This window comes from Phoenix dactylifera, unplaced genomic scaffold, assembly GCF_009389715.1.
Source record: "Phoenix dactylifera cultivar Barhee BC4 unplaced genomic scaffold, palm_55x_up_171113_PBpolish2nd_filt_p 000320F, whole genome shotgun sequence".
Taxonomy (NCBI): domain Eukaryota; kingdom Viridiplantae; phylum Streptophyta; class Magnoliopsida; order Arecales; family Arecaceae; genus Phoenix; species Phoenix dactylifera.
This window is the reverse complement of record NW_024067789.1, coordinates 65,732-93,470: the sequence shown is the minus strand read 5'-3', so window position 1 is coordinate 93,470 and position 27,739 is coordinate 65,732. Positions and strand designations below refer to the sequence as shown.

Genomic DNA, 27,739 nt, shown 5'->3' with positions numbered 1-27,739 from the left:
GCTCGCTGGCACGGTGGCTGGCACGACGCGGATGGAAGGTGGGGACGCAGATCCGGGCTGCACTTGAAACGGGCGGAAGGAATGGGACGGATGCCACGGCTGGGATCACGGAAGAGGAAGGGTGTTGGCTGCGTTTGATCGGGCGCTTGGATCTCGCCATGGGTCATGTGCCGGTTTCTGCAATGGAATTGAATTTTGGAAGAAGATCTGGGCCTTTCTTTGCCCTCCTGAGAGGGAGCTGGGAGACACCAAGTTCCGTCCAATTAGTCATATGGATAATAAAAAAAAGTATGATATGAAATTTGGCTTGTAGACGGATGGACTAAGTTCGTCACAGGTCATCTATTCTGATTGGAGGTCAATTTCAAGTCTTTCAAGTCATGGGTCACCTAGCACCTTATAGTTATGATATGGCCAAATTAGATTTTCCCAAAATTCTTTCCCAAAAGCACAGAAAAATTGGACCCGATTCGGACCCGACTCTGACTCGGACCCGACCCGATCTTCAACCGGGTCGGATCTGGGAAGGGATCCTTCTTTAGTCAAATTTGTACTTAATGTGCATTTTATCTCTAATTTATGAAAATCTGTGTCAGACCCAAATATAATATTAATCCAGTGAATTTATCATTATCGGTTAGCAATAATACTAATTTAGGTGATATGTAGGTCGCACTTTTGTGCTCTCATCACTAGGCGCCATAAAAGAGGTTCAAGCCCAATGTGATTAGGCTCTAAGCTCTTGATCCAATGATACATGTCATGCATTCATTTGAGGCGCCACCTAAGAGGATTTTAATCCTCTTATCATGGCTCCATGGACACTTGGCAAAGATCCAAGGGTGGGCGGCAAAGGGAGAGTTTATCTCTAATCATGATAAACCTTGGAAAACCCTAAGCCACCATCTATAAATAAAAGGCATTGGAGGCATGTGAGAGCATTGGTCCTTCATTCTTCTTCACGCCTCCTCTCTCCCTCTCCTTCTCTTCTCCCACGGCAGCAAGGTGAAGACCTTCTTCCTCTTCTTCTAAGGCGTTGGAAAGTGAGAAGAAGAACCAAAGTGGAGAGAGCCATACGCCAAGGAAAGGAGAGTCCTTTCCTCCCACACCCCAAGCCCATCTTCTTCCTCCTTCTCCACGGCAGCAAGAGGGTCTTCTCCATCCTCTTCCTCCACGGCAGCAAGGTAAGGAAGATCAACGGTGAAAGTTTCCTACTTCCTCCTCCTCCATCGCGAGTAAGGTTGAAGAAGAAAGAGTTCTTCTTCAAGGAGGTATGTTGCTGATCTTCTTCTATTATCTTTGATAGTCATGAGAGGTCTCTGCAAGGAGCTAGCACTCCGGTGAGATCTGATCTCAGATAGTCAAGTTCTCGTGTGGATACCTGTAGAGGCCGGACACGTGTGCGGCTCAAACATGAACCTATAAAGATCATCAGGCTGCGGTGTCTTTCCACCCGCATAAAGTTTGAAGATGGGATCTTCAAATCTTTGTTTCCGATTTTTGTTTCAGTTTATATGATATTTAATCAACCTCCTTCAAATCCTAATCTCTCCTTCCTCATGAGTTCAAAGATCCTCTGGATTTGGATCCAGAAAATTTTTTGAAATTTACGATCCGTGGCGCGTTCATACGATGAACGACATCCCGTGCGAGATTCCGCTGCGATCGTCGCATCGCACGGGGCTCAACTCAACAGATGTTGCTGAAATATTCTAAAGTTATGAAGGAGCCCAAGTCTTTGCCGCCTTCAAAGGAGTTTGTTCATCGGATTCCACTGAAAGAGGAAGCAAGATTGGTGATTGTCGACCCTTACCGGTATACCTACTTTCAGAAGATGGAGATAGAGAAGCAAGGGGATGAGATGTTGGCCAATGGACTCATCCGGCCAAGCACTAGTCCATTCTCAAGTCCGGTTCTATTGGTGAAGAAGAAGGATGGCACTTGGCACTTTTGCACAGATTATCGAGCTTTGAATGCAGCAATTGTCAAGGATAGGTTTCCAATTTCTACCATTGACGACATGTTGGATGAGCTTGGAAGGTCTATGTTCTTCTCCAAGCTAGATCTCCGAGCCAGGTATCATCAAATTAGGGTGCATAATGTGATATTCACAAGACCACTTTTCGAACTCACAATGGCCACTTTGAATACTTGGTTATGCCATTTGGGCTTTGCAACGCCCCCTTTACTTTTCAAGCATGTATGAATCAGATCCTCAAACCATTCTTGAGGAGGTATGTGCTGGTTTTTTTTGATGATATATTGGTATATTCGAAAAGTTGGACTGACTACTTGAAGCACTTGGAGCTGGTAATGCGGGTGCTACTTGACAACTCTTTCTTCATCAAGTTGTCCAAGTGTGCATTCGGTCAAAGAGAGCTAGAGTATCTTGGCCATTTGATCTCACACAAGGGAGTGAGGGTTGATCCGAAGAAGGTGGAAGCAATGGTGGTGCGGCCGAAGCCAAAGTCTCCAACCGAGATGAGAGGGTTTTTGAGACTTACCGGTTACTACCGAAAGTTTGTCAAGGACTATGGATCCATCGACAAGCCACTCACAAGCATGTTAAAGAAGAATAATTTCAGATGGAATGAAGAAGGAGACAGCCTATGAAGCTCTCAAGAAAGCCATGACAACAACACTGGTGTTTGCCATGCCAAACTTTGAAGAAGAATTCGAGGTGCACACGGATGCAAGCAATGTGGGAGTAGGTGTTATTTTGACTCAAAATGAGAGGCCTCTAGCCTACATTGGAAAGGCCTTGGGGGTGCAAAAGAAGGGTTGAAGTGTGTATGCTAGAGAAATGCTTTCTATATCGGAGGCCGTGAGGGTGTGGAGGCCATATCTCATAGGCAAAAAATTTCTGATTGTCACGGACCAGCAACCATTAAAGCACCTTTTGGAGCAGAAAATCACCACTCTGAATCAGCAAAGATGGGTGCAAAGTTGTTGGGGTTTGAGTTCCAAGGGATGTATAAGCCGGGCAAAGAAAATAGGGTAGCCGATGCACTTTCAAGGAGGGATGATGGCGAGTTGTTGGCTGCAATTTCAGGACCTTCATGGCAGATTTGGGGAGATATTAGAGGGGTGTTAGGGGCTAATCCAAGGTGCCAAGAGGTGATGGAGAAGTTAGAAGTAGGGGGAGAAGGAGTGAAAAGTTATGAAGTGCAAAATAGACTCTTAAAATACAAAGAAAGGGTGGTAGTGCCGAACGTAGGGGAGCTTAGAAAAAGAGTCATGAGCCACTTTCATGATTCCAAAGAGGGAGGACATTCAAGTGTGTTTAGAACTTGGGCAAGGGTAGCTAACTTGTTCTTTTGGGAAGGCATGAAAGGTGACATAAGGAGGAATGTGGGGGAGTGTGATACATGTCAAAGGATGAAGAGTGAGAGCTGCAAACCAAAAAGCTTGATGCAACCCTTACTGATACCCTCTAACACATGGAAAGATGTCACCATGGATTTTATCGAAGGGCTGCCCCTTTCCAATGGGTTTGATGGAGTACTTATGGTGGTAGATCGGCTATCCAAATATGCTCACTTTGTGGCCATAATGCATCCCTACACCACCAAATCCATAGCCAAGCTCTATGTGGACAATGTTATGAAGCTACATGGTATGCCAGGGAGTATCGTGACGGATAGAGATCGGATCTTTATGAGTAATTTCTGGAGGGAGTTCTTCAAGATGCATGGCATGAAGTTGGCAAGAAGCTCCACTTACCACTCCCAAACCGATAGCCAAAGTGAGGTAACCAATTGGACTCTTGAGCAATATCCTAGATGTTATGTGCATCAATATCCCAAATGGTGAGAGGAGCATTTATCTTGGGCAGAATTTTGGTATAACACTTCATACCACCGTTTCATCAAGACAACACCATTTGAGGTTCTTTATGGGAGGCCGGCCCCTATACTTGAATCCTATGAAGCTGGAAGTTCACCTAATCATTTGGTGGATATGGAGCTTAGGAAAAGGGATGAAGTCTTGAAGGAGCTGAAGAAGAACTTGACAAGAGCTCAAGAACAAATGAAGAAGCACTTTGACAAAGGAAGGAGAATGGAGTCCTTTGAGCCGGATGAGTGGGTCTACCTCAAATACCTACCAAGGAAGCATAAGGTACTATCAAAGGCAACACTTAGCAAATTAAGAGCTAAATATTTTGGGCCTTATCAAATATTAGAAAAATGTGGGCAGCTTGTATACAAGTTAGATTTGCCAACTGGAGTCCTTATCCACCCGATTTTCCATGTCCTGTGGCTTAAAAGAAGAATTGGGGATCCAAGCAAGGTGGTCAATGATTGGCCAATGGTGGATGAAGAAGGAAGAGTGAATGTTCAGCCAAATAAGGTATTAGAATACCGACAAGTGAGGAAAGGAGGTCAAATCCGAACCGAAGCTTCGGTGCAATAGAAGGGACTTACAACTGAAGATGCCACATGGAAAAACATCCAAGTTCTCAAGGAGCAATTTTCAGAGTTGGACCTTAAGGTCGGTCTTGAAGGGGGAGGAATGATGAAGATATGAAGAAAGCCATGAGGAATGCAGCAAGAAAAGCAATGAGAGCCAAAGCAAAGAAAGCCAAGCACATGTATTGCTTGGATGGCAGCTTGCAAGGACCCAATGCAATTAGGTTTGAGCTCACTTTGAAAGGAGGCATACAAGGCACAAAAGACCAGCAAGGAAGCATGGCACATGGGGAGGAGCATGTCGTGGAGCATGGCATGTGGCTTCCAAAATCTTAGGGGAAGTAATCAACCATTTGAATTTAAATTAAAAGGTATGCGGATGAGCCATTTGAATTTAAGGACATATGCATGGGCTTGGAGGTTGACTTGGTCCGTTGAAAGAAGGAGGATCTTTAGGCTTTAGATTTGCTGTTTTGAATTTGAAAGTTGAGTTTGAATTGTCTTTCATTTGAAGAGATGGCTGAGATCACTAGGGGGTCCTATAAATAAGCCTCTCATGTAATTTGAAAGGATCTTTTGAATGAATAAAAAAAATCTGGGCATTAGCTCTAAACCGACCCATAGAAACAGGTGCTAGCTTGAGCTAGTCCTATCTTCAAATTCCACCGCCATCCTTTGATTTTTGGTGCTGCCCCGAGGTGGTCCATTAATCCCATCCATCCATCATGCCATCAAGCCCCTACCAACCATCCTACCGTGGGTATTCATCTAACACTTTGGTAAATCCTAGTCACTCAGCACACCATCAACACATCACCTACCATCCATCATTTGAGGGCTTTCATCATCCTGCCACTCTCCTTAAGCTCAGGTGCTCTCCACCATCAGCCTCTCAACCATCATAAACTAGTCTTCACCAAATAGCTCTTGGCTCCCACTGTTGACAAACCCTAAGAAACTTCTCTTTCAGTCCCATTGGTGAATCACGTCCTTTACAAATTGTTCTCAGCACCAACAAGCTGATGCCTATCAATTTTGAATCGTCTCAATCCTCAGCCATGATTGGACTCGCAGCTTCTCTCTTGACTGGATGCCTACAACTCTTCACCTTCCCTCACCAAGGCTAAGACTTCAACCTTATATCTCTTCTTTCCCTTACAATTATAGACTAGGTTGTCTTCCTCTAAAAAATTCCTTGCTGTTTGGAAGTGGCCATAACCACTCTGCATCTTTATTTCAATGGTGAGAACATTTTTTCCTTGAGAGCCGCCAAGTGTTTGACATATTAACTCAAAGACATCTTCACTATCCAAGTGTCCAGTGCAGTGCTTGTTGCTCCCTTGTCTTAAGCCAACAACCACTACAAAAAAATAGGTTTTTCCGACTGTGACCTGCCGATGCTAGAAAAAAGTATCGATAATTTAGTTATCGCACCAAAATTTGCCGATACTTTTTACTAACATCTATATAGTATAACGCTTAAAAGCATTGGAAGTAAAATAAAATTTTTATTTCCGATGGTTTTTGGTAAGCGTCGTCTAGAATAAAACTAAGACGACGCTTATAAGCGTCGTCGGGTTTCCTAAATCTCTAACCCCTCGCTTGACCCAGCATCGATCATCCCCATTTCAGCCTTCTTTCCTCTCCAGTGCCCAAATCGACCGACCGACCGCCCCTCCGAGCTCCGCCTCCACCCGTCCGCGCAGGTCTCCTTCTCCTCCTCCCCCTCTCCGACGCCTCCTTCTCCCTTACCAACTTTTTCCTCCTCCTCCTCCTTGCTGCCCGTACCCACCGCCAATCTGCAGTGTTCTTCGAAGATTTGGCCAACCATCCTCCTCCGGTCGACTTGCCTCCTCCGCTGTGGATCTCAACCAGCCTTCCTCCATGCTAGTGAGTTTTTATTTCTAGAATATTTTTCTTTTGAGTTGCCACTTGAATTTTGACCTAGAATTTTAAAAAACTTAGAGATTTCTTAAATTTCTACATGGTCTCCCGATCTTGCTTATCCTACTGGTTTTCTAAGATGGCTCTTTGAATGAGCTCTATGATGACCTGTGCAAGAGAAATTAAAACACTTACTATAGCTGGCACTCGGATGTCATCAACAGGCCAAAAAAAGTTGAAATAAATGATTCTCGGTCTCCCAGTAGCTTGGATATAAGCTGTTTGATATGGTTTAATATGTTGAGAAATGGAATTTCCTGGTCTGTCATCCAACTCTATATTGTACCAGATTTAACTAGAAACTTTAGCAATTAAGGATGAATAGAAAAACATGTTGGTTTATATATTTCTAGAGAATGAGGAAAGCAGCGTTAGCAGAAGCTCTAGCTAAAAGGTTGAGTATTTAGATGATTTGAGGGATCAGTATTGGGGTCTGCAATCAAACGTTTTCATCATATCTTCCCAACTCTGATGTAGACAGAAGCTATAAATGAAGTAAAATCAGTGAAATAAGAAAAAATAATAATAATAATAATAATTTTTATGTTCTTAACTTCTAACATTTTTATTTTTTTTAAAGTTTCTGATAACTCGTAGAGATGATGATGATGATAATGTCATCAACCTCTAATAGTTCTTAGACTATTTATTTAAGAGTTTCATATATATTTTTTATATTTTTTGAAGCACATTATAAATGTAAATTGACAATATAAATGCAATCATATTTGATAATATAAATATTTTGAATGATCAGTTTGATTGTGACATGTGTTATTATACGAATTTTGTTGTATATGTGTTTGGTAAATATAGCTAGAGTTTTTATTTTTTTTGAAAAAATAACTCTTATGTTGCTTTAAACCACCATTAAAAGATGTATTACCGACACTTATAACTAGCTGCAATTAGCGATGCTTTCAAAAAGTGTCGTCAAGTTGATTTTCGAAGCAATATAGCGGACGCTTTTGCGACACTTTAGAAAGTGTCATGAATAAAACTATTGATGCTTATAAGTGTCGGTATATACTTAAAAAAGTATCAGCAATTCCTGATTTCTTATAGTGCCCCTCAACTATCTCAAAATCATTAGCAACTGGTGTCATTTTAGTATTAAAATGTACCAACAGAAATATCAACTTCAGAGGTTACTGCAAGATCCTAGCCAAAAAAAAAAGTTACTGCCGGAAGCCAAAGCCTAATGTTGCCGCAAATTGCAATATATATTTTGAAGTTAGCATTGCATGATGGTAACACTCGAAAATCAATTGTTCCAGTATTTTCTTCCTGTTAGATATGATCATAGGATAATGATAACCCACAAACCACTTCCAAGCTACTTGAGAATTGGTTTTATTAGTTGGTTCCGTAGGACTTCTAATGGGCTCAAGATGAATGAAAGTTTGGCAGTCCGGTCCTGGCCTGATAGAAAATGGGCTTCAGGCTCACTTGAAGTCGCAAATTCTAGGCCTATATCGCCTCGGTCTGGTTACCCTAGATGGACTAAATCAAAGATAAGACAAACCTAACCCATTTCGAATTGTAAACCCCCTCATGACTCCTAGTTATTCTCAACAGCCACCTTGCTGCCTCCACCACGCTTCTCGTTGCTGCCAGCTTCGGATCATGGACGACCCATGCCATCTCTCTCTCCTCTCTCACACACGCGACTCTTTCTTCTTTTCCTTAAATATTCCCCAACCATAACCATAGCCTCCTCATCTGTTCCCCCACTTTCCATATTAAATAAATAAATAAAATCTCTCCATTTCCCAAAAAAAACACCTATTTTATTTTTTTATTATTGTTAGTGAAAATGGCTACTCATTTCATATAACTCTAAGGTGTATAGAGTTTATCAGATTATGGAAGAGTAAAGAATATAAAGAAAGAGGGACGTTCGATACAGATATCCAAAAAAAATCTTCGGAGTGCCGGACGACAAAGGAGGCAATCCAGTCCGCTGTCCTGTTCGCCTTTCTGAACACATATGCTTTCTGAAAAAACGCTCATCATCTGAGTTAGCCTGCGAATCTTTCAGATAAGGGGATGACCATTACCATATCTATCCGTCCCACAGATCCAATCGATCACCATAGACGAGTCTTCCTTAGAGTACACTCGGTGCCATTGTGCCAAGTACCGGCCTCGGGTATGGTCACCTATTTCGTTTGATCATCAAATGCCTCTCCTCACCTTTCCGCTCTCTTTTCAAAGGAAATAAAATCTCCATTCTCCGTCCGCACCTAACGGTAACCGGAAACCCAGTGAGTTTCAAAAGAAGGAAAGGCAACGACGAAGACTAGCCAGCCCCCTTCCTTGTCCGACTCCAAAGGCGGTGCTGGTGGTAGCGGTGCTCCTCTCCTGTCCCTTTCCTCCCACGGCGGAGCAAACAGCTAAAACGAGTCCGATCCTACTTTCGCCCGATGGATAGAACCACGATCCGGTCGGTCCAATGCGAGAACCATTGGCCGCCGATGCTGGGAGGCACATGCAGACCATAAACGTCCTTCCAGATCTCTGTTTCCACACATTTTGTCCTTTTTATGGATGCGGTCCACACAAAAAATTAAAAAAAAAACAGAAACATGCCGACAATCTTCTACTTCGGTTGCTTCATTAACGACGGGTGGGTGATGAAGGGCAGCTGCAACGAAACGGTAGCCAGTCAACATCAGTCTCACCGTTGGCGTTAATGCTACATCTTTCCGACCAGCCACGCCTCCGCCGAAGATCGGAAGCCAGATGTCGCATCAATCGTATCCTTTTTTTTTATATATAAAACATTCTAACATAACATCATGAATATTAACTAATAATATGTAAAAAAACAGAAACATGCCGACAATCTTCTACTTCGGTTGCTTCATTAACGACGGGTGGGTGATGAAGGGCAGCTGCAACGAAACGGTAGCCAGTCAACATCAGTCTCACCGTTGGCGTTAATGCTACATCTTTCCGACGAGCCACGCCTCCGCCGAAGATCGGAAACCAGATGTCGCATCAATTGTATATATCTTTTTTTTATAAAACATTCTAACATAACATCATGAATATTAACTAATAATATGTAAATTTTATTTCATTATCTAACACAGCTTACAATACCTCATAATTCTAACATTAATCTAAAATAAAATATTAATTTAAATAAATTTTAATTTAAGAGAACTTGTACTACGATGTTTCTAGTCGCTCTCCTATATTAAAAATTCCAGTAGATGGGTTCTCTAAATTTATAAAAAAAATATATATTTACGTGAATATCCTTCCAAAATTGATATTTATATGTATATCCTCATCAAACACTTATTTTGTGTGCATACTCTTTTTTTGGGGGGGTTTACATGAATACCCTTCTAAATATCGAATTTTGCATGAATACCCTTCTAAAAATTATATTTGCATGTATAGCCTCATAAAACACTTGTTTTTCCATTTTATCCTTTTTTAATTTTTGTTTTTGCATATGTACGCATGCTATCTAACGACGTTAAAAAATTAACGGTTTCAAATTAAAATGACTAAAATACTCTTAATGGGTAGACATGCAAATAGATCGTGATTCCAATAGCAGGAGAAAAAGATAGAGACAATAGCATAATTTTAAAATTTATTTTATTTTCAATTAATATAAATATGATTTTTCTTGTACACCGTTAGAACAACCATTTTATTACGAGTATTTGTACAATAGCAGAGTTTTACAAGGGTATATATACAAAAATCAATTTTGGAAGGATATTAATGCAAAATCCAGTATTTAGAAGGGTATCCATGCAAAAAACTCTTTTTTTATGTATGTATCCATGCCATCTAACGTCGTTAAGAAGTTAGCGGTTTAAAATTAAAATGACGAAAATATCATTAATGGGTAAACATGTAAAAAGAAACGTATATAAGGATATATATACAAATAGCAATTTTGAAGGTATTCATGTAATTTTATATAGTTAGGAGGATATACATATATAAAAAATTCTTAAATTTTTGCATAAATATCCTTCTAAATATTGAAATTTGTATGAATGCCCTCCAAATTGATATTTAACTGCATACTCTCACAAAATATTATTTTTGTATTAATACCTTTGACATAGCGATTCAACTAACGTAATTAGCCAAAAATATATTTATTTAAATTAAAAATTAATTAAAATTATGAAAGTATCTTTTTATTTTTGAAGCGAATAACAGGTTAACAGGTTTCATTGGAAACTAATATCTCTATCTCCTTTGAGAAATTTTTCGATCTCTCTCGACCCTCTCTTTCACTTCTTTGTTTGGAATCAAAATCATTTTCTCGACTCCTTTCTCCACCATAGACAGCCCATCATTGGATTTTTTTTACATGAAGATGGTTAGGTCTTGCTTGTAGTTTTGTGAATTATTTAAAAAAAATATTGTGAAAGAATTGCAATATTTATCTTTTAGCGTATGAGATTTACAATGTTTATCTTTTAGAGTTGAAAAATTTTTCATGTGCAGGCCGGTGGCTGGCTTAAAATTATTGTGACAAGATAGGCCCCATACACTAGAAATTTTCTTCTTCTAGAAAATTAAAGCTTCAAAAAAAGTGGTTTAAGATACACAACATAAGAGGTGGCTTTCTACCATATGGCCGTAGAGATTGTTAATAAGTCTGAAGGGTTCGAAGTCCTTCAATAATTTTGTTTGAGGATAATTGATGTTATTCTTCCACCCATGAGCATAGCAATGCAAGGAAGCCTAATTATGACAATCTATCATGTGCTTTTAAGATATTCTAATTATTTTATATATTCTAATATATGTCCTCATATATGCATCTATAATAATAATTATTATAAGCTATGTTTCGATAAAATAAGATACAGTAGTTGTTATTGTTACGGGGGAACTCAGCCACCATGCCCCACGTGACCGGCACGCGCGCCCAAGAAGACTACAGCTGCCCCTAGATCCAGTAACCCGACCCCGAGTCGGATATCTTCGGCTTCGCAGCCCGACCCCGAGTCGGCTGCCCCTTGATCCAGTAACCCGACCCCGAGTCGGATATCTTCGGCTTCGCAGCCCGACCCCGAGTCGGCTGCCCCTTGATCCAGTAACCCGACCCCGAGTCGGATATCTTCGGCTTCGCAGCCCGACCCCGAGTCGGCTGCCCCTTGATCCAGCAATCCGACCCCGAGTCGGCAATCTCTCGACAACGACAGGCTGTTCCCCTGAAGCACGCCGCGACCCTCTGCTCCACTACTCCCTGCAACGGTCGTATCCGGCGCTGCTCCACGATCTCCTGTAACAGCCGTACAAAGCGGAGCTCCACTACGCCCTGTCATGGCCGTACCCAGCGCTGCCCCACGACGCCCTGTAACGGCCATGTCAGTGGCAACTCCATCGTGCCACACGATGACCAACCCCCCAGAAGGACCCCCCAGCCTGGTATATATGCGGCTGGGGGGAGAAGGGGGGAGGTAAGCAAGAACTTCCAGTACATTCTCTTACTTGCTACTATTATCTCTCCTTCTCCTCCAATCTCCTCTGACTTGATCGTCGGAGGGCCCCCACTACCCCAGTGGTGGTGCGAGGCTTGCTTGCAGGTTTTCCGGTGGAAAGTGGAGCGCAATCAACACCAACCAAGGCAACCCAAACGGAACCCCGTTCACACCGCTGTGCCAATCGTTCTCGGTTTGGACCACCAGCAACAGTTGGCGCTAGAGGAAGGGCCGAATCTCAGAGCGATCGTAATGGCACGGCGAGGTGGTCGTGGAGCTTCCAATGCCTCCGGTCGCGGGGCCTCTCGCGCCTCCGGCCGGGAGGCCGCTGCGTCTCCAACACATTCTCAGCAACACTCCACCGTTCCACCCCCCATTCAGATGGTCGAAGCCGCTCAGTTCGACCAGTTAGCCCAGCAGGTTCGCACCCTCGCGGAGGCAGTGCAGAACCTGCAGGGTGTGATGTCTCGGGCACCGCAGCGGGCCCAGGAGCCGCTGCTCCCTGAGCGCTCACCTGCCCTCCTCAACCCGCGCTCCTTCCTCTCCCATGGGGAGGGGCGCCGGCGCGAGGAAGATTCTCGAGCACGATCCATTCTGCCGGGACCTTCCCATCGGAGCTGCGCGGGGTACGAGAGGCAGGCCCGGGCGCGTTCCCAGACCCCCCAGTCCTCAAGGAACCCGCGCTCCAGTCGGTCCCCCTCTCGGTGCTCCTTGTCTCCCACCCATCGGTCGCGCTCCCTGGACCGACGGGTGGACGATCTCCACCGACAACTCCAGGTCCTGAAGGGCCACTCCAAAGATCCCTTCGCCGACTTGGAGATCTCCTCCCAGCCGGCGCTTGCCTCGAGGATCCTGCGGACCCCGAATCCGCCGGAGTTTAAAATGCCGGCGATCGAGCCCTATGACGGGGCGGCGGACCCGCGGGATCACGTCGAGAGTTTCAGGACCCTTATGCTCCTCCACGGAGCATCAGATCCTCTCCTCTGCAAGGCCTTCCCGGCGACCCTCCGTGGCCCGGCAAGGGCGTGGTTCGCCGGCTTGGAGGCTAACTCAATCCAGTCCTTCGACCAGTTTACTCGCCTCTTCATCACCCATTTCGCCGTCAGTAGCCGGCGGCGACTGGTCTCCGACTCCCTCTTTGATGTCCGGCAAAACGAGGGAGAAAGCTTGCGGGATTATCTTACCCGCTTCAACAAGGCTACGCTGGAAGTCCGGAACCTGAGCCAGGAAGTGGCTCTTTCAGCCCTGAAGCGTGGCTTCCGAAAGGGCAGACTCACCTTCTCCCTGGACAAACGCCTGCCACGGAGCTTCCCGGAGCTGTTGTCCCGGGCGAACCAGTATGCGGACGCCGAGGAGGCGGCCGCCCACCGGAGCAAGGAGGCCGCCGAGATCCCTCCAAAGCTCGGGAAGAAAAGGCGAAAAGAGGCACGCCAGAGGAGGAGCCCGACGCCTCAACATCGGCGCAGAAGCCTGTCGCCAGCGAGGAACCACGGCGCCCTACGCCCTCGTTCTCCGCCCCGACGTTTCAACCGGTACACTCCTCTCCTGACTCCCCGGGCCCAGATCCTCATGGAAATCAAGGGGCGGGAGGACCTCCCGGTCCCGAGACAGATGAAGAAGATCTCTGGGAGGAGGCCCTCTCGGGCGTACTGTGAGTACCACCGGGACCACGGCCACGACACCGAAGACTGCTTCCAGCTTCGGGACGAGATCGAGGCTCTCATCCGCCGAGGGCGTCTCGGTCGATATGTGAACGACCGACGTCCCCCCGCAGACTCGCGTCCGGCCGACTCGGCCCCTCCGGAGCCTCGGGAGCAGAATCGACCCGTCGCGGGCGTGATCCATACTATCACTGGGGGCTGCCCCCGGCCCGAGAGGAACGCAGGGGGCTCGACTGAAGCATCAGGGACAGCCGTCGCAAAGAGGCAGAGGGTCGGTAATGTAATCACTTTTGTGATGAAGATGTAAAGGGGGTTCAGACCCCCCACGATGACGCCATGGTGATCTCCCTCACTATGGCAAACTATGATGTAAGGCGTGTTCTTGTGGATAGTGGAAGCTCAGCTGATATTTTGTTTTACGAGGCCTTCCAAAAGATGAGCTTGTCCAGACAATTGTTGCACAAAACATCCACCCCCCTCATAGGATTCACTGGTGACGCTGTCTCGGCTGAAGGTGTCGTTGAGCTGCCTGTGACTGCGGGCGTTGCACCCGCAGAAGCCACGGTGCGGCTCGGGTTCTTGGTCGTCCGTGTTCCCTCGGCCTACAACGCTATCCTCGGACGACCCGGACTGAACGCCCTTCGCGCGGTGGTCTCTACGTACCACTTGCTCATGCGTTTCCCCACGGCGGCCGGGATTGGAGAGGTCCGAGGTGACCAACCGACCGCAAGGCAATGTTTCCTAGCAACTCTCAAAGGAAAGAAGCCCGTAGAAGCCTTAAGCGTCGAGTCCCTCGACGCCAGAGACGAGGTGGCCTTGCGGCACGGGGAGCCGGCCGAAGGTGTGATCGAAGTTCCCCTCGAGGAAGGTCGCCCGGACCGGACGGTCCGGGTTGGCACCAATCTCGACCCGGGAGCTCGGGCTCGGTTGGTGGAATTCCTCCGAGCCAACGCCGATGTATTTGCCTGGTCGGCGGCCGATGTACCTGGGATCGACCCGGAGGTCATTTCTCACGCCCTCAACGTCGACCCAACCCACCGACCAGTAAAGCAGAAGAAGAGACACTGTGCCCCGGATCGGATCCGAGTGGTCGACCAGGAGGTAGACAAGCTCTTGGAGGCAGGATTCATAAGGGAGGTCAGCTACCTCGAATGGCTGGCAAATGTCGTACTTGTCCGGAAGGCGAGCGGAAAGTGGAGGATGTGCGTCGACTACACCGACCTGAACAAGGCATGCCCCAAGGATAGCTTTCCGCTTCCGCGGATAGACCAACTGGTCGACGCGACTTTCGGATATCAGCTGCTGTCTTTCATGGACGCCTTCTCCGGCTACAACCAGATAATGATGGCTCCACAGGACGAGGAGAAAACTGCCTTTATAACAGACCGGGGGCTGTACTGTTACAAGGTAATGCCCTTCGGTCTGAAGAATGCTGGCGCCACTTACCCGTGCCTCGTCAACAAAATCTTCAAAGAGCAAATCGGCCGGAACATGGAGGTGTACGTGGACGATATGCTGGTGAAGAGCCGCCATGCAGACCAGCACATCGCGGATCTGGAGGAGACTTTCGTCACCTTGCAGAAGTTTTGCATGAAGCTGAACCCAGCGAAGTACGCCTTTGGCGCTTCGGCCGGGAGGTTCCTCGGTTTCATTGTCAACCAGCGGGGGATCGAAGCCAACCCGGACAAAATCAAGGCCATCCAAGATATGTCCCCTCCGACCAAAGTGAAGGAGGTTCAGGAGCTCGCTGGGAGGGTCGCCGCGCTCGGACGATTTGTGGCAAAATCGGTCGAACGCTGCCAACCTTTCTTCAAGGTGTTGAAACGCCCGAAAGACTTCCTCTGGACGGCCGAATGTCAAGCAGCATTCGACCAGCTCAAGGAATACTTGGCGTCTCCTCCCCTGCTGTCCAAGCCGCAAGAAGGGGAGATGCTCTACCTCTATCTGGCGGTCTCCCCAACCGCAGTCAGTGCGGTACTGGTTCGGAAAGAGGCAAAGCTCCAGAAGCCTGTGTACTACATCAGCCGGGTCCTACGGGATGCCGAGACGCGGTATACGAAGGCTGAAAAGATCGCCTTCGCGCTGCTGACCGCGACCAGGAGGCTTCGCCCCTATTTCCAGGCCCATTCTGTCACCCTCTTGACCGATCAACCGCTGCGGCAGATCCTCAGCAATCCTGAGAATGCGGGACGGCTGGTGAAGTGGGCAGTAGAACTTGGTGAGTTCGACATCCGCTACCAGCCCCGACCCGCCATCAAGGCCCAGGCGCTCGCGGATTTCCTCGCTGAGTGCACGGTGCAGGAGGCGGAACCTAGATCGCCGGAAATACCCAGCCTCGACCTCCCGATTTGGACGCTTCACATCGATGGGTCGTCGAACCCCGAAGGTGGAGGGGCCGGGCTGGTCCTCACCAGCCCTGATGGAGTGATAGCCGAGTATGCCTTGAGGTTCGGATTTCCAGTGACCAACAACGAGGCGGAGTACGAGGCCCTAGTCACGGGACTCAAACTCACCAAGGAGCTCGGCATCCGGCGCCTAAAAGTCTTCACCGACTCCCAGCTGGTGGTCGGGCAGGTCCGTGGGGAGTTCGAAGCCCGGAACCCGACCATGCAGAATTACGTCCGAAAGGTGCAAGCACTCATTCCCGACCTCGGCAGTGTCGACATCCAGCAGGTCCCAAGAAGTGAAAATGCCAGGACCGACAGGTTGTCCCGCTTAGTGAGCGCAGACGCGCACAACTTGTCGAGGGCGATCTATCTGGAGACCCTGGATGCCCCGAGCATCGGCGAGGCTGGAGCGGTGATGGCGATTGATCCGGAGCCGTCTTGGATGGACCCGCTTGTCGCCTACCTCGCCGAAGGGATCCTCCCTGAAGACGAAGATCAAGCTCGGCGACTTGTCATGAAGTCCGCCCACTACGTACTCTATGAAGGGAGGCTGTATCGGACCTCGTTCACCGCCCCCCTCTTAAAGTGCCTCCGCCCCTCGGAAGCGGCCTACGTCCTCGGCGAAGTCCACGAAGGCGTTTGCGGATCACACTTGGGGGCTAGGTCCTTGGCGCACAAGATCATGAGGCAAGGCTATTATTGGCCTACCTTGTTGGAGGACTCAAAGGATCATGTACGGAAATGCGACGCCTGCCAGCGCCACGCCAACGTCCAGAGAGTCCCTTCTGTCCCCTTGGCACCAATCACTGCACCCTGGCCCTTCGCCCAGTGGGGAATGGATATCCTCGGACCATTCCCCGTCGCTTCAGCTCAGCGGAAATTTTTGATTGTTGCAATCGACTACTTCACCAAGTGGGTGGAGGCAGAGCCGCTGGCCACTATCACGGAGGCGCAAGTCCGGAAGTTCGTGAAGAAGAACATCATTGTCCGATTTGGGGTACCTCGGGTCCTCATCTCGGATAATGGCCGACAGTTCGACAACAAGCATTTCCGTGACTTCTGCGAGGAGTTCGGGATCGAGCATCGGTTCACATCTGTGTCGCATCCCCAAACCAACGGCGAGGCCAAGGTCACAAATCGGACAATCCTCCAAGGAATCAAAGCGCGAATCGGTCGGACGGGGCAAGCTTGGGTCGAAGAACTCGAGAATGTCCTTTGGGCGTATCGGACCACGCATCGGACCCCTACCGGGGAGACGCCTTTCAGCCTAACCTATGGCACGGAAGCCGTTGTCCCCGTGGAGCTCGGACTCCCCTCACCTCGGGTGGCCGCGCACCGACCCGAGGCCAATTCGGAGCAACTCCGAGGGAACCTGGATCTCTTGGAAGAAGCGAGGGAAATGGCGCAGGTTCGGATGGCGATGTATCAGCGGAGGGTGGCCCGATATTACAACTCCAAGGTCCGGCCGAAGCTTTTCAGAGTTGGAGATCTGGTGCTAAGGCGAGCTAAAGCATCTCAACCTGCGGAAGGTGGGAAGCTAGCGCCAAATTGGGAAGGCCCGTATAGGGTTCGCTGGGTAAACCGACCTGGCTCCTACCAGTTGGAGGCCCTAGATGGTCGAGAAATTCCAAGGAGCTGGAATTCTGCTAACCTGCGGATGTATTACCAGTAGAACGACAACGCCAGAAAGACAGTTCAAAAATGTATAACACTTTTCATTTCAATAATTTCTGGTTACAATGGCGTGCTCGTGTGATTACAAGGAATTCCCAGAGGGGAATTAGGGTGTAAAGAAAGTAAAGAAGAGGCGGAGACTCCGAGGAGCTGAAGATCTGGGATCCCGAAACCTCCATCTGAAGCGGCTGCAATCCCGCCGGAAGTGGGTGCTTCCAACCGGAGGCGCCATCGGCGTCTCACGAAGAAGACGAAGAGCCGGCGCGGATGAAGAAGAAGTAGACGAAGGAGAAGTCCACACTGCTCCTACCCAGAGGCGCCATCCACGCCTCACGAAAAAGACGAGGAGCCGCCGCAGACGAAGCTCTTTCTGCCTCCAGGGGAACGCCACCTCCAAGGGATATTCCGGTCCTCCCCAGTGTTAGGGGAGAGAAGGAATACAAGGGGGAAGAGCATATGGAGGCGCGGTCCCAGATCAAGCACCTGGTGCGGAGCTCAATCGGGAGGCCGAACTTCAAGGAGGGGAGACGTGATCCCGGATGAAACGCCTAGAGCGGAGTTCCGCCGGGGAGAACCTCCTTGTTGATCCCAGATGAAACGGCTAGTTGGCGGAAGTCGCGAAGGGCGCGCCTCCCGTTCCTTCGGTAGGGGTCTCTCAACCATGCGCCGGAGAGGAGGCCCACGATCCATGGCAACCTGAACAGCTCCGGCTTGGCAGGCTCCATCGCACCTGCACCTGTATTTATAGCCAAACTGCGGCCCCCCCGGTCGTTCCGATGCGGGTGGCTCCAATAAATGCGGGCGCATTGAATCCGGAGCCGATCCGGCTCTCGAGGCGTATCTTCCTACGATTTCCTAAGCGTCATTTTCCTTAATCGCATTCTTTGTGCAGGACACTCCGGGTGGCCTGTACCCCTAGGTCCACGTATCTCCGCTCGCGCCCCAGGCCGCATCCGCCTCGAAGAACGCGCGTATCGCGGCCGCTTAACTGACACTCCTCGCAAGCAGCAACTGGCGATCCGATTTCCCAGGTAACCCCTTAATTAGCATTTAATGCCCATCTGGTGTTCCCCAGGCGACGCTTGGAGAGGAGGAGAAACACGATCGCAGCTGGCCATGGAGAAATCCCGTCGGGCGGCAAGCGACAGGCGCACGACCAGCGAGCGGAATTTCCCGAGGCTCGGCCCTCGGATGCCAGGCTAACCCGATGATCATCCCGGGAGCAGACTAGCCTGAAGCCCCGACCGGTCGCCTCGGCTTGCGCCAGTCTTGGCCGACCAACGAGCGGAATTTCCTGAGGCCTGACAACCCTCAGATGCCAGGCTAACCCGATGATCATCCCGGGAGCAGACTAGCCTGAAGCCCCGACCGGTCGCCTCGGCTTGCGACAGCCTTGGCCGACCAACGAGCGGAATTTCCTGAGGCCTGACAACCCTCAGATTTCCTGAGGCCTGACAACCCTCGGATGCCTGGCTTAGCGCCGGAAGAATTTCCTGAGGCCTAACCCTCGGATGCCTGGCTTAGCGCCGGAAGAATTTCCTGAGGCCTAACCCTCGGATGCCTGGCTTAGCGCCGGAAGAATTTTCTGAGGCCTAACCCTCGGATGCCTGGCTTAGCGCCGGAAGAATTTCCTGAGGCCTAACCCTCGCCGGAAGAATTTCCTGAGGCCTAACCCTCGGATGCCTGGCTTAGCGCCGGAAGAATTTCCTGAGGCCTAACCCTCGGATGCCTGGCTTAGCGCCGGAAGAGTTTCCTGAGGCCTAACCCTCGGATGCCTGGCTTAGCGCCGGAAGAATTTCCTGAGGCCTAACCCTCGGATGCCTGGCTTAGTGCCGGAAGAATTTTCTGAGGCCTAACCCTCGGATGCCTGGCTTAGTGCTGGAAGAATTTCCTGAGGCCTAACCCTCGGATGCCTGGCTTAGTGCCGGAAGAGTTTCCTGAGGCCTAACCCTCGGATGCCTGGTTTAACGCCGGAAGAATTTCCTGAGGCCAAACCCTCGGGCGCCTGGCTTAGTGCCGGAAGAATTTCCTGAGGCCAAACCCTCGGGCGCCTGGCTTAGTGCCGGAAGAATTTCCTGAGGCCTAACCCTCAGATACCTGGCCTAGCGCCAGAAGAATTTCAAGAGTCGGGAGTCAGCGAGACGCTACCAAGAGTTAAAAAGAAGAAGGACGAAAGTGAAATAAAGAAACTCTATTTGCATTAACTTTCATTGTTTCAGGGCCGAGACCCATACAACTTGGCAAAACGCCAACACACAAAGAAAAGAACAAAAATACAGAAGGTCAGCTTGGAGGAACCCCCGGGTCGGGAACGCCGAGCACGTCCGCAGGGGGTAGGGAGACGGTTGGAGAATCAGCAGGCGACGGCGTCGGAGGGGAGTCGAGAAGGGAGATCCCACTCAGGTCAATTTCGGGGTACTTAGCCGACACCCTTGCCAGGCCTTCCTCGAAGCCTAAGACAAAGGAGTCGGATCCCGCGTCCGACATGTCACGGACGAACTCGTCGGACTGACGATAGGCCTGTACCGCCTCCGACATATCACGGGTGAACTCGGCGGACTGACGATAAGCCTATACCGCCTGACGCCCGATCTCCGCACTCTTCTCGGCCAGCGCCGCCTCTGCCCGCTCCATAATCTGAGCCTTCGCCTCCAAGACCTTCGCCACAATCCGGTCATCCGCCTCGGAGGAGACCCTCAGCAGATCAGCCTGAGCCTCCTTGTGCTTCGCCTCGGCGGCAATGCGAGCAGCCTCAGCCTCCTCCAGGCGCGAATGAAGCTCCTGGTCGCTCGCGCGGAACTTCTCCAAGGCCGACTCCAATTCGCCCAGCTTGGCTTCAAGAGACCGGGTTCGGTTGCGGGCGTTGTCGGCTGACCGCTGGGCCTTCTCCCACCTCTCCCGGTAGTCGGCAGCCTTCCGGGACTGCTTCTCGGCCCGCTCCTCCGCCTTCTTGATCTCGCCCTCGAGACCCGAGGCAACCTTGAGTTGCTCCTGAGCCTCCAACAGTTGCTTCTCGAGGGTGGCGAAGCCGAGTGCCCGCTCTTCGGCCACCTGGAGCCTCGTCTCGAGGTCCCTGGTCGTCCTCCCCGCCGCAGCCTGACCTCCCTCCTCTACTGCCTTCAGTTGGCTCTCGGCCCTCGCCAGAAGCCTCGCCTGTTCCTCGTAGCACTCCTCCAGGCGAATCATGTACTGGGCGAGCTAAGAGATAGGAAAAACGAGGGCGTCAGGCGGGGATCAACAGAGCCTATAAATGATGAAAGTGACCAAAAGAGCACTCACCGACATGAGACAGACGCAGCTGGCAGCCCCGACGTCAGGGACCCTCATCTCCCGGACCCGCCTGCGGTCCTTCTCCAGCAGCACCGTCTCGATGAGGTTTCGGGCGCCGGCGAAAGTGAAAGCCGACCCCGACTTCTCCCCGGAGTCGGACGGTGGTTCTGCAGCCTTACCCTTACCCATCGCTTGGGGAAGAGTCATGCTGACCATGCTCGGGGCGGGGACCGCCCCTGGAATTGACAGGGTCCCGCTCGGCCGGGGCCTCGGCGCGTCCCTCCTCGTATCGCCCGGAGCCGACCGAGTCGAAGGCTGGGCTGGGGACCGATCACGTCCGACCCGTCCATCTCGGGCGCGCCCGGGTGATGCCTCCGGAGAAATGGTAGTCTCGGCATCGGAGGGCTGATACAGCGTCAACTCCCGGTCCGCGCCCGCGGCGTCCCCCTGATCAGTGGGTCCGGACCCGTCTGTCGGCGTCGGAGTCGCCTGCCGGCGGGACTTCTTCGCCGGTGGGGCCCCGCTCGGAGGAGCTCGTTTCTTCCTCCGGACTGCTTCCAGTAGGGACGTCCTACCAACAGCCGTTGCCTTGTCTGACCGCATGACGTCGTCGATCTCTGCAAAAAGGACGAGGTGGTCGGAGGTTGAGAAACTGAAGGAAAGAACGAGACGAAAGAGGAGAAAAGAGCTAAAAAAGAAATGGTGGCGGGCTCACGGTCAGCGGGGACCGAGCTCAGACCGACGTTCACCAAGGTATCCTCGGAAATAAGGCGAGCCACCGGGGGGAGCCGGCCCTCGGCAACCAACTCCTTCAAGACGGCGACGCCATCGGATTCCTCCCTCGACAACCTCGATAGGCCAATCGGGGACTTCATCGGCGTCTCCCAGGTTGCTCTGATTCCCCAAGAGGGATCCGCGTCAACGAAAAAGAAGCGCCCCTTCCAGCCGTGAATGGAGGTAGGAGCCTCCTTGACGAGGCCGCACCCTCGCCGCGCCGCAAAGCACCACCACCCTTTATCCTGGGGGTGGCCGCTCAGGCCGTAGCATTCCCAAAAGACATTCAGGGTGGCTGGAACCTCGTGCATGCGGCAGAGAACCTGAAAGGCCGTCAGGGCGCGCCATAAGTTCGGCACCAGTTGCGTCGGCGCCACTCTTAAACCCCGAAGCACCTGAACGACTAAGTCCGAGGGGGGAAAGCGGAACCCGGCCTGAAGAATGCCCTCATTGATGGCAACCTTCCCTGGAGGAGGATGGGACATCCTCTCCTCAGGCCCCGGGAGCGTAACATTGCAGGCCTCGGGAAGGTGGTATCGAGCCACGAACCTATCTAGGTCTTCGGCGACTAACTCCGACTTAATGCGGTCTGCTCTCACTTCGCCCATCCCTAATGGCCAGTGAATCTACGGTCAGGACAGGGTCAAGAAGGGGGAAAGGACCAGAACGACTGGAGTACACTAATACAAAAGGAGAGTATGGAAAGCCCTAAATTAAAGAATGGGGCAACTCACCAGAAGAGAAGGAAGAACGGCTCCGAGAGCGTCAAAGGAGGAGCAAGCGAACAGTCCGACGGCGATGACGGCAGCGCAAAGGAGAAACTCGAAGATGTCTGTAAAGAGAAAGGCGGACGGAGGAGGACCCCCGGTTAAATAGGCGGAAAGGTGGGTGACGCCTCGGTGACGCCAGAGAACGCCTGGCTGCCGAAGGGTCGCTCGCGCCCCAAAGTCGAATCGACGCCATTAAGGAAGGATGTCCGCCGAAATCCTCAGACTGCCAGGTCAGCAACAACCGCCATACGCCATAAAGAAGGCGGGGAGCTCGAAACGCGCGCGCCTCTCCGAGGGATGGCGGCAATCTCGAAGCACCACTTCCTTCACCCGTTCCCCTTCTGGTTCCAGGCTCGGAAGTGGGGGGCTACTGTTACGGGGGAACTCAGCCACCATGCCCCACGTGACCGGCACGCGCGCCCAAGAAGACTACAGCTGCCCCTTGATCCAGTAACCCGACCCCGAGTCGGATATCTTCGGCTTCGCAGCCCGACCCCGAGTTGGCTGCCCCTTGATCCAGTAACCCGACCCCGAGTCGGATATCTTCGGCTTCGCAGCCCGACCCCGAGTCGGCTGCCCCTTGATCCAGTAACCCGACCCCGAGTCGGATATCTTCGGCTTCGCAGCCCGACCCCGAGTCGGCTGCCCCTTGATCCAGTAACCCGACCCCGAGTCGGATATCTTCGGCTTCGCAGCCCGACCCCGAGTCGGCTGCCCCTTGATCCAGCAATCCGACCCCGAGTCGGCAATCTCTCGACAACGACAGGCTGTTCCCCTGAAGCACGCCGCGACCCTCTGCTCCACTACTCCCTGCAACGGTCGTATCCGGCGCTGCTCCACGATCTCCTGTAACAGCCGTACAAAGCGGAGCTCCACTACGCCCTGTCATGGCCGTACCCAGCGCTGCCCCACGACGCCCTGTAACGGCCATGTCAGTGGCAACTCCATCGTGCCACACGATGACCAACCCCCCAGAAGGACCCCCCAGCCTGGTATATATGCGGCTGGGGGAGAAGGGGGGAGGTAAGCAAGAACTTCCAGTACATTCTCTTACTTGCTACTATTATCTCTCCTTCTCCTCCAATCTCCTCTGACTTGATCGTCGGAGGGCCCCCACTACCCCAGTGGTGGTGCGAGGCTTGCTTGCAGGTTTCCCGGTGGAAAGTGGAGCGCAATCAACACCAACCAAGGCAACCCAAACGGAATCCCGTTCACACCGCTGTGCCAATCGTTCTCGGTTTGGACCACCAGCAACAGTTATAAAGTAGAATAATCTCATGATTATTTTTGTTATCTAATTGTCAAATATTGAGAAATAGGCACTAAATAAATCCGAGTTTTAAAATAGATTAAAATAGAAAAAAAGATAAAATTAGATTTTTTTTATATAAACTCTAAATATGTGAAATTATATGAATATTCTTGCAAAATGTTATTTGTGTATATACCGTTATCAAATGTTAATATTTTTGCATATCTACCTATTAAAGATATTTTAATTATTTTTTATTTTAAACTACTAATTTTTTAAGGGCATTAGATGGTATATGCATATATGCAAAACAAAAAAAATAAAAAATGCACACAAAAAACAAATATTTTATAAATATATATATATATATTAAAAATATTTATATAAATTTTAATATTTAGGAGAATGCATAAATAATAATAATAATAAAACCCTTCTTTTTCAACTGCCCTTGTGGCCACGCCTTCCCCTACCCTGTGACAGGGACCCAATCGTCATTATCAGACTCTCCTGCACCTATAAATTATTAGTTAGACTTCTCCTTCTCCATCGTGCCACTATTGGAAATGTCATCCTCCAGCGACCCGGAAAAACCCCACCTTGCCTTTCTCCCGAGCGCGGGCATGGGCCATCTGAAGCCCTTCTGCAGCCTCGCGGCCGCTCTCTCCGAGCGCGGCTGCGACGTCTCCTTCATCACCGTCCAACCCACCGTGTCCGCCGCCGAATCCTGCCACATCGCCGACTTCTTTGCTGCTTTCCCTCGTATCCGTCGTCTCGACTTCGACCTCGTCGCATACGATCCCTCCGGCTTCGCCTCCACCGACCCTTTCTTTCTCCGTGTGCAGGCAATTCGCGGCTCGGCGCACCTCCTCCCCGCCCTCCTCGCCTCCTCATCTCCTCCATTCTCCGCCCTTGTTATCGACATCTTCTTGGCTTCCACTTGTATTCCCATCGCCGCTGCCATCGGCCTTCCGAGCTACATTTGGTTCATCTCCTCCGCCGCAATGCTTTCACTCTTGGCCTGCTTCCCTACGTGCAGTGCTGGCGTCAGCGACTTCGAGATCCCTGGGCTTTGGAGAGTACCCAAGGCATCGATCCCTCGGGCACTTCACAACCTTAGTCATCCCTTCACCACCCAGTTCGTGGAAAATGGTCGAATTCTTCCAAAAGCTAGTGGCATCTTGGTGAACACGTTCGAAGCACTGGAGCCAGTGGCGCTAGCAGCACTCAACCGGGGGAAGGTGGCGCCAGGGCTCCCCCCAGTGATCGCCATTGGACCACTGCAAGCTGCGAGTCTTGGTCATGAAGGCTCGCCTTTGTCCTGGCTCCACGGCCAACCGGCACGGTCGGTGGTCTATGTTTGCTTCGGGAACCGGACTGCCATGTCGAAGGAACAGATCAGGGAGTTGGGAGTCGGCTTAGAGAAGAGTGGGTGTAGGTTCTTGTGGGTGGCGAAGAGTAAGATAGTTGATAGAGAAGATGGAGAAGTGGAGTTGGAGGGGTTGTTGGGTGAAGGGTATTTAGAAAGAGTGAAGCATAGGGGGTTGGTGGTGAAGGGTTGGGTGGATCAAGAGGAGATTCTGAGGCACAGAGCCATTGGAGGCTTTCTTAGCCATTGTGGGTGGAACTCGTTGAGCGAGGCGGCGTTACATGGTGTTCGAGTCCTGGGGTGGCCGAGAGGAGGGGACCAGAGGGTGAATGCAGAGGTGGTGGCTAGGAGTGGGCTTGGGATTTGGGTGGAGTGGAGCTGGGATGGTGAAGAGGAAGTGGTGATGGGGGAAGAGATCGGTGAGCGAGTGAGGCAGCTGATGGAGGATGACGGCCTGCAGGCTTCAGCAGCGAGACTGGGGGAGGAGGCTGTGAAGGCCGTGGCTGCGGATGGGAGCTCTGGTAAGGGGTTGGCAGAGTTCATCGGTATGCTAAAGATGCGATGAAGCTGAGATTGTTTCCTTTTGTTGGTGAGTAAACCAAATTTAGTGGTGGTCTCATTTTGAAGCAACTTCGATGGCATTCAAGGAGGCATCATCTTATGGGTATGGTCCAAGAGGTCAATAATGTAAGTGGGATCATGGTAAGTGAATTAGTCCCCAGAATTAAATCATTCATGTCTCTTACATAAGTGTCCCCTAGAATTTGTCTACTATTTTATGCAAGTGTTTAGAAGATAGGTCTTTTGGATTATAGTTATGCATTTATGCAAGGGATATATGGAGGGGCTCTATGTTTCTGTATAATGTATTGTAACATGTCGCTGTGTAAGGAAGAAGTGATTGAAGAATATATTAGCGTGCGTTCCCTAGTATTCTCTTCTATTCTCCACCTCCGTATCAAAATAGAATGACTTGGAAGTTTATTTGCTTCCGCTATCTCCACCGTACTGGTGTCAGGACTCAACTTGTGTGAGCCCTACTTTATTTCTAGAACTTTTTGTTAATGAATGTTGTAATAAGAAAAATTGTATGTAGAAATTTTTGGGTACATCAGCGGTTCACATATAACGGATGTGAATGCCGCCAACAAAATCAGAAGGCACATGGTACAGAAAGACTCTAGCACCGATCCGTGATCTGCTCAGGTGAAGTGGTGCACCGCAAAAGAGGCCATCCAGTCCATCGCATCATTCGTCTTTCGGTAGACGTGCGAGGCCTGATGGAAGGCACACTCCCCTAATAATCTATGAATGTCATGGAGAAGCGGCCGGTTCTCGACTAAGCGGCCTCGACCCCGGATCCACTCGATCACCGTGGTCGAGTCTCTTTCGAGGAGGAGGCGGTCCGCGCCTAGTATCCACCTCGCATAGGAGACACTCTCCTAGGCAGCTCGCAGCTCGTCGGATACTACTGACGAGTCGAAGATCTACCGACCCCCTGCTGCTACTAGTCTAACATCATGGTCCTTGATGACGAGCCCCACACCGCCGCTTTGCCTATCCTCGATAACGCTGCCATCGAAGTTCACCTTCAGAAAGCTAGGGGGTGGAAGCACCCAGGTGACATGTATAGTCTTGAACGCTGTAAGAGCAAAATGAGGGGCCCAAATGTCTCTGGCCAACCTAGTAAGTGATACCTCAATGATGCCTGTTATTTCCGCTGCGTGCTGTAGCGCTCGGGCCGCCACCACCCCCAAATGAAGGCCGCCTCCCTTGAAGACTCGAGCGTTCCTATCTAGCCAGTAGTGATAGGCTAGGTAGGCGGCACGAGTCCCCCTGTCCTCACGACCAGACCCCCGAGCCTAGGCCTCTATACAAGTGACTATACATTCACCTTGTTTTGAGTTGTTTCTATTTGGAAAACAATATGGCGTAAGATAAGGATGGTTGTTAGCATGAGATAAGAGGAAGAGTCCTTCTGTCACAAGGACTCTTAAATAAAAGGATATCAAGTGAGGAAAAGAAGAGATATGACTAGGATGGCATGAGGAGAAGGGAGAAGTCCTTCTCTTACTAGGACTCTTAATTAAGAAGAGGATATAGCGTAAGAAATAGAAAAGAAATGCTGAAAATAAGGGAAGGAAAAATAAATATAAATTTGGATGAGAGAGATGGCAAAAAAGGAGTCTCGCTTTCACCAACTCCTACCAAGACTTGACGTCTCACCAAGAAAAAGAAAAAGAAAGCATCTCACTTCTTTCACGAGAGAGGCTCTCAAATTTTCTATAAAACTCTAATCTCTGAATTAATCTCTCCTTTATATAGAGTTAGAGGTTAGGATTAGTTGGACTCTTACAATCTGAAATTTAAAGAACTACTTTAACAGTGACTCCTTTAACTAAAACTCCTACTTAAACTAGGACTCCTACTTGACATGGACTCTTTTAAATTAAACAATTGTCTAAATTAACTAACAAGATAGGACTCCCACTCGACTTGAACTCTTCATGGCGCATGGAATGAGAGTCCAAGTCGGCTAGGACTCTTCCCAAATGTCACGAGGACTAAATGACTAGACTCCACACACACACAAGAACTTTTCAACGCCTTAGACTCAATGTGATTTAGGCATTGGACACTAACTCAAGAGAACTTAATATGCCCAAACAAAAAGACTCAATATAATATTAGACACACCCAATGTTGGACACAAACTTCTAAACTTAAGACTACTAATTAACTTGAACTCTCTAATTGA

General features: G+C 49.9%; 1 protein-coding gene across 1 annotated transcript; it reads left to right on the top strand.

The window, feature by feature from the left end:
* Window positions 1-24,143: 24,143 nt before the first annotated feature.
* On the top strand, window positions 24,144-25,911 carry LOC103708718 (UDP-glucose:2-hydroxyflavanone C-glucosyltransferase-like). The gene has a single exon (XM_008793775.3). It carries the CDS (start codon window positions 24,179-24,181, stop codon window positions 25,544-25,546), a length of 1,368 nt encoding a protein of 455 aa, XP_008791997.2. The 5' UTR covers window positions 24,144-24,178; the 3' UTR covers window positions 25,547-25,911.
* The last annotated feature ends 1,828 nt before the right edge of the window (window positions 25,912-27,739 follow it).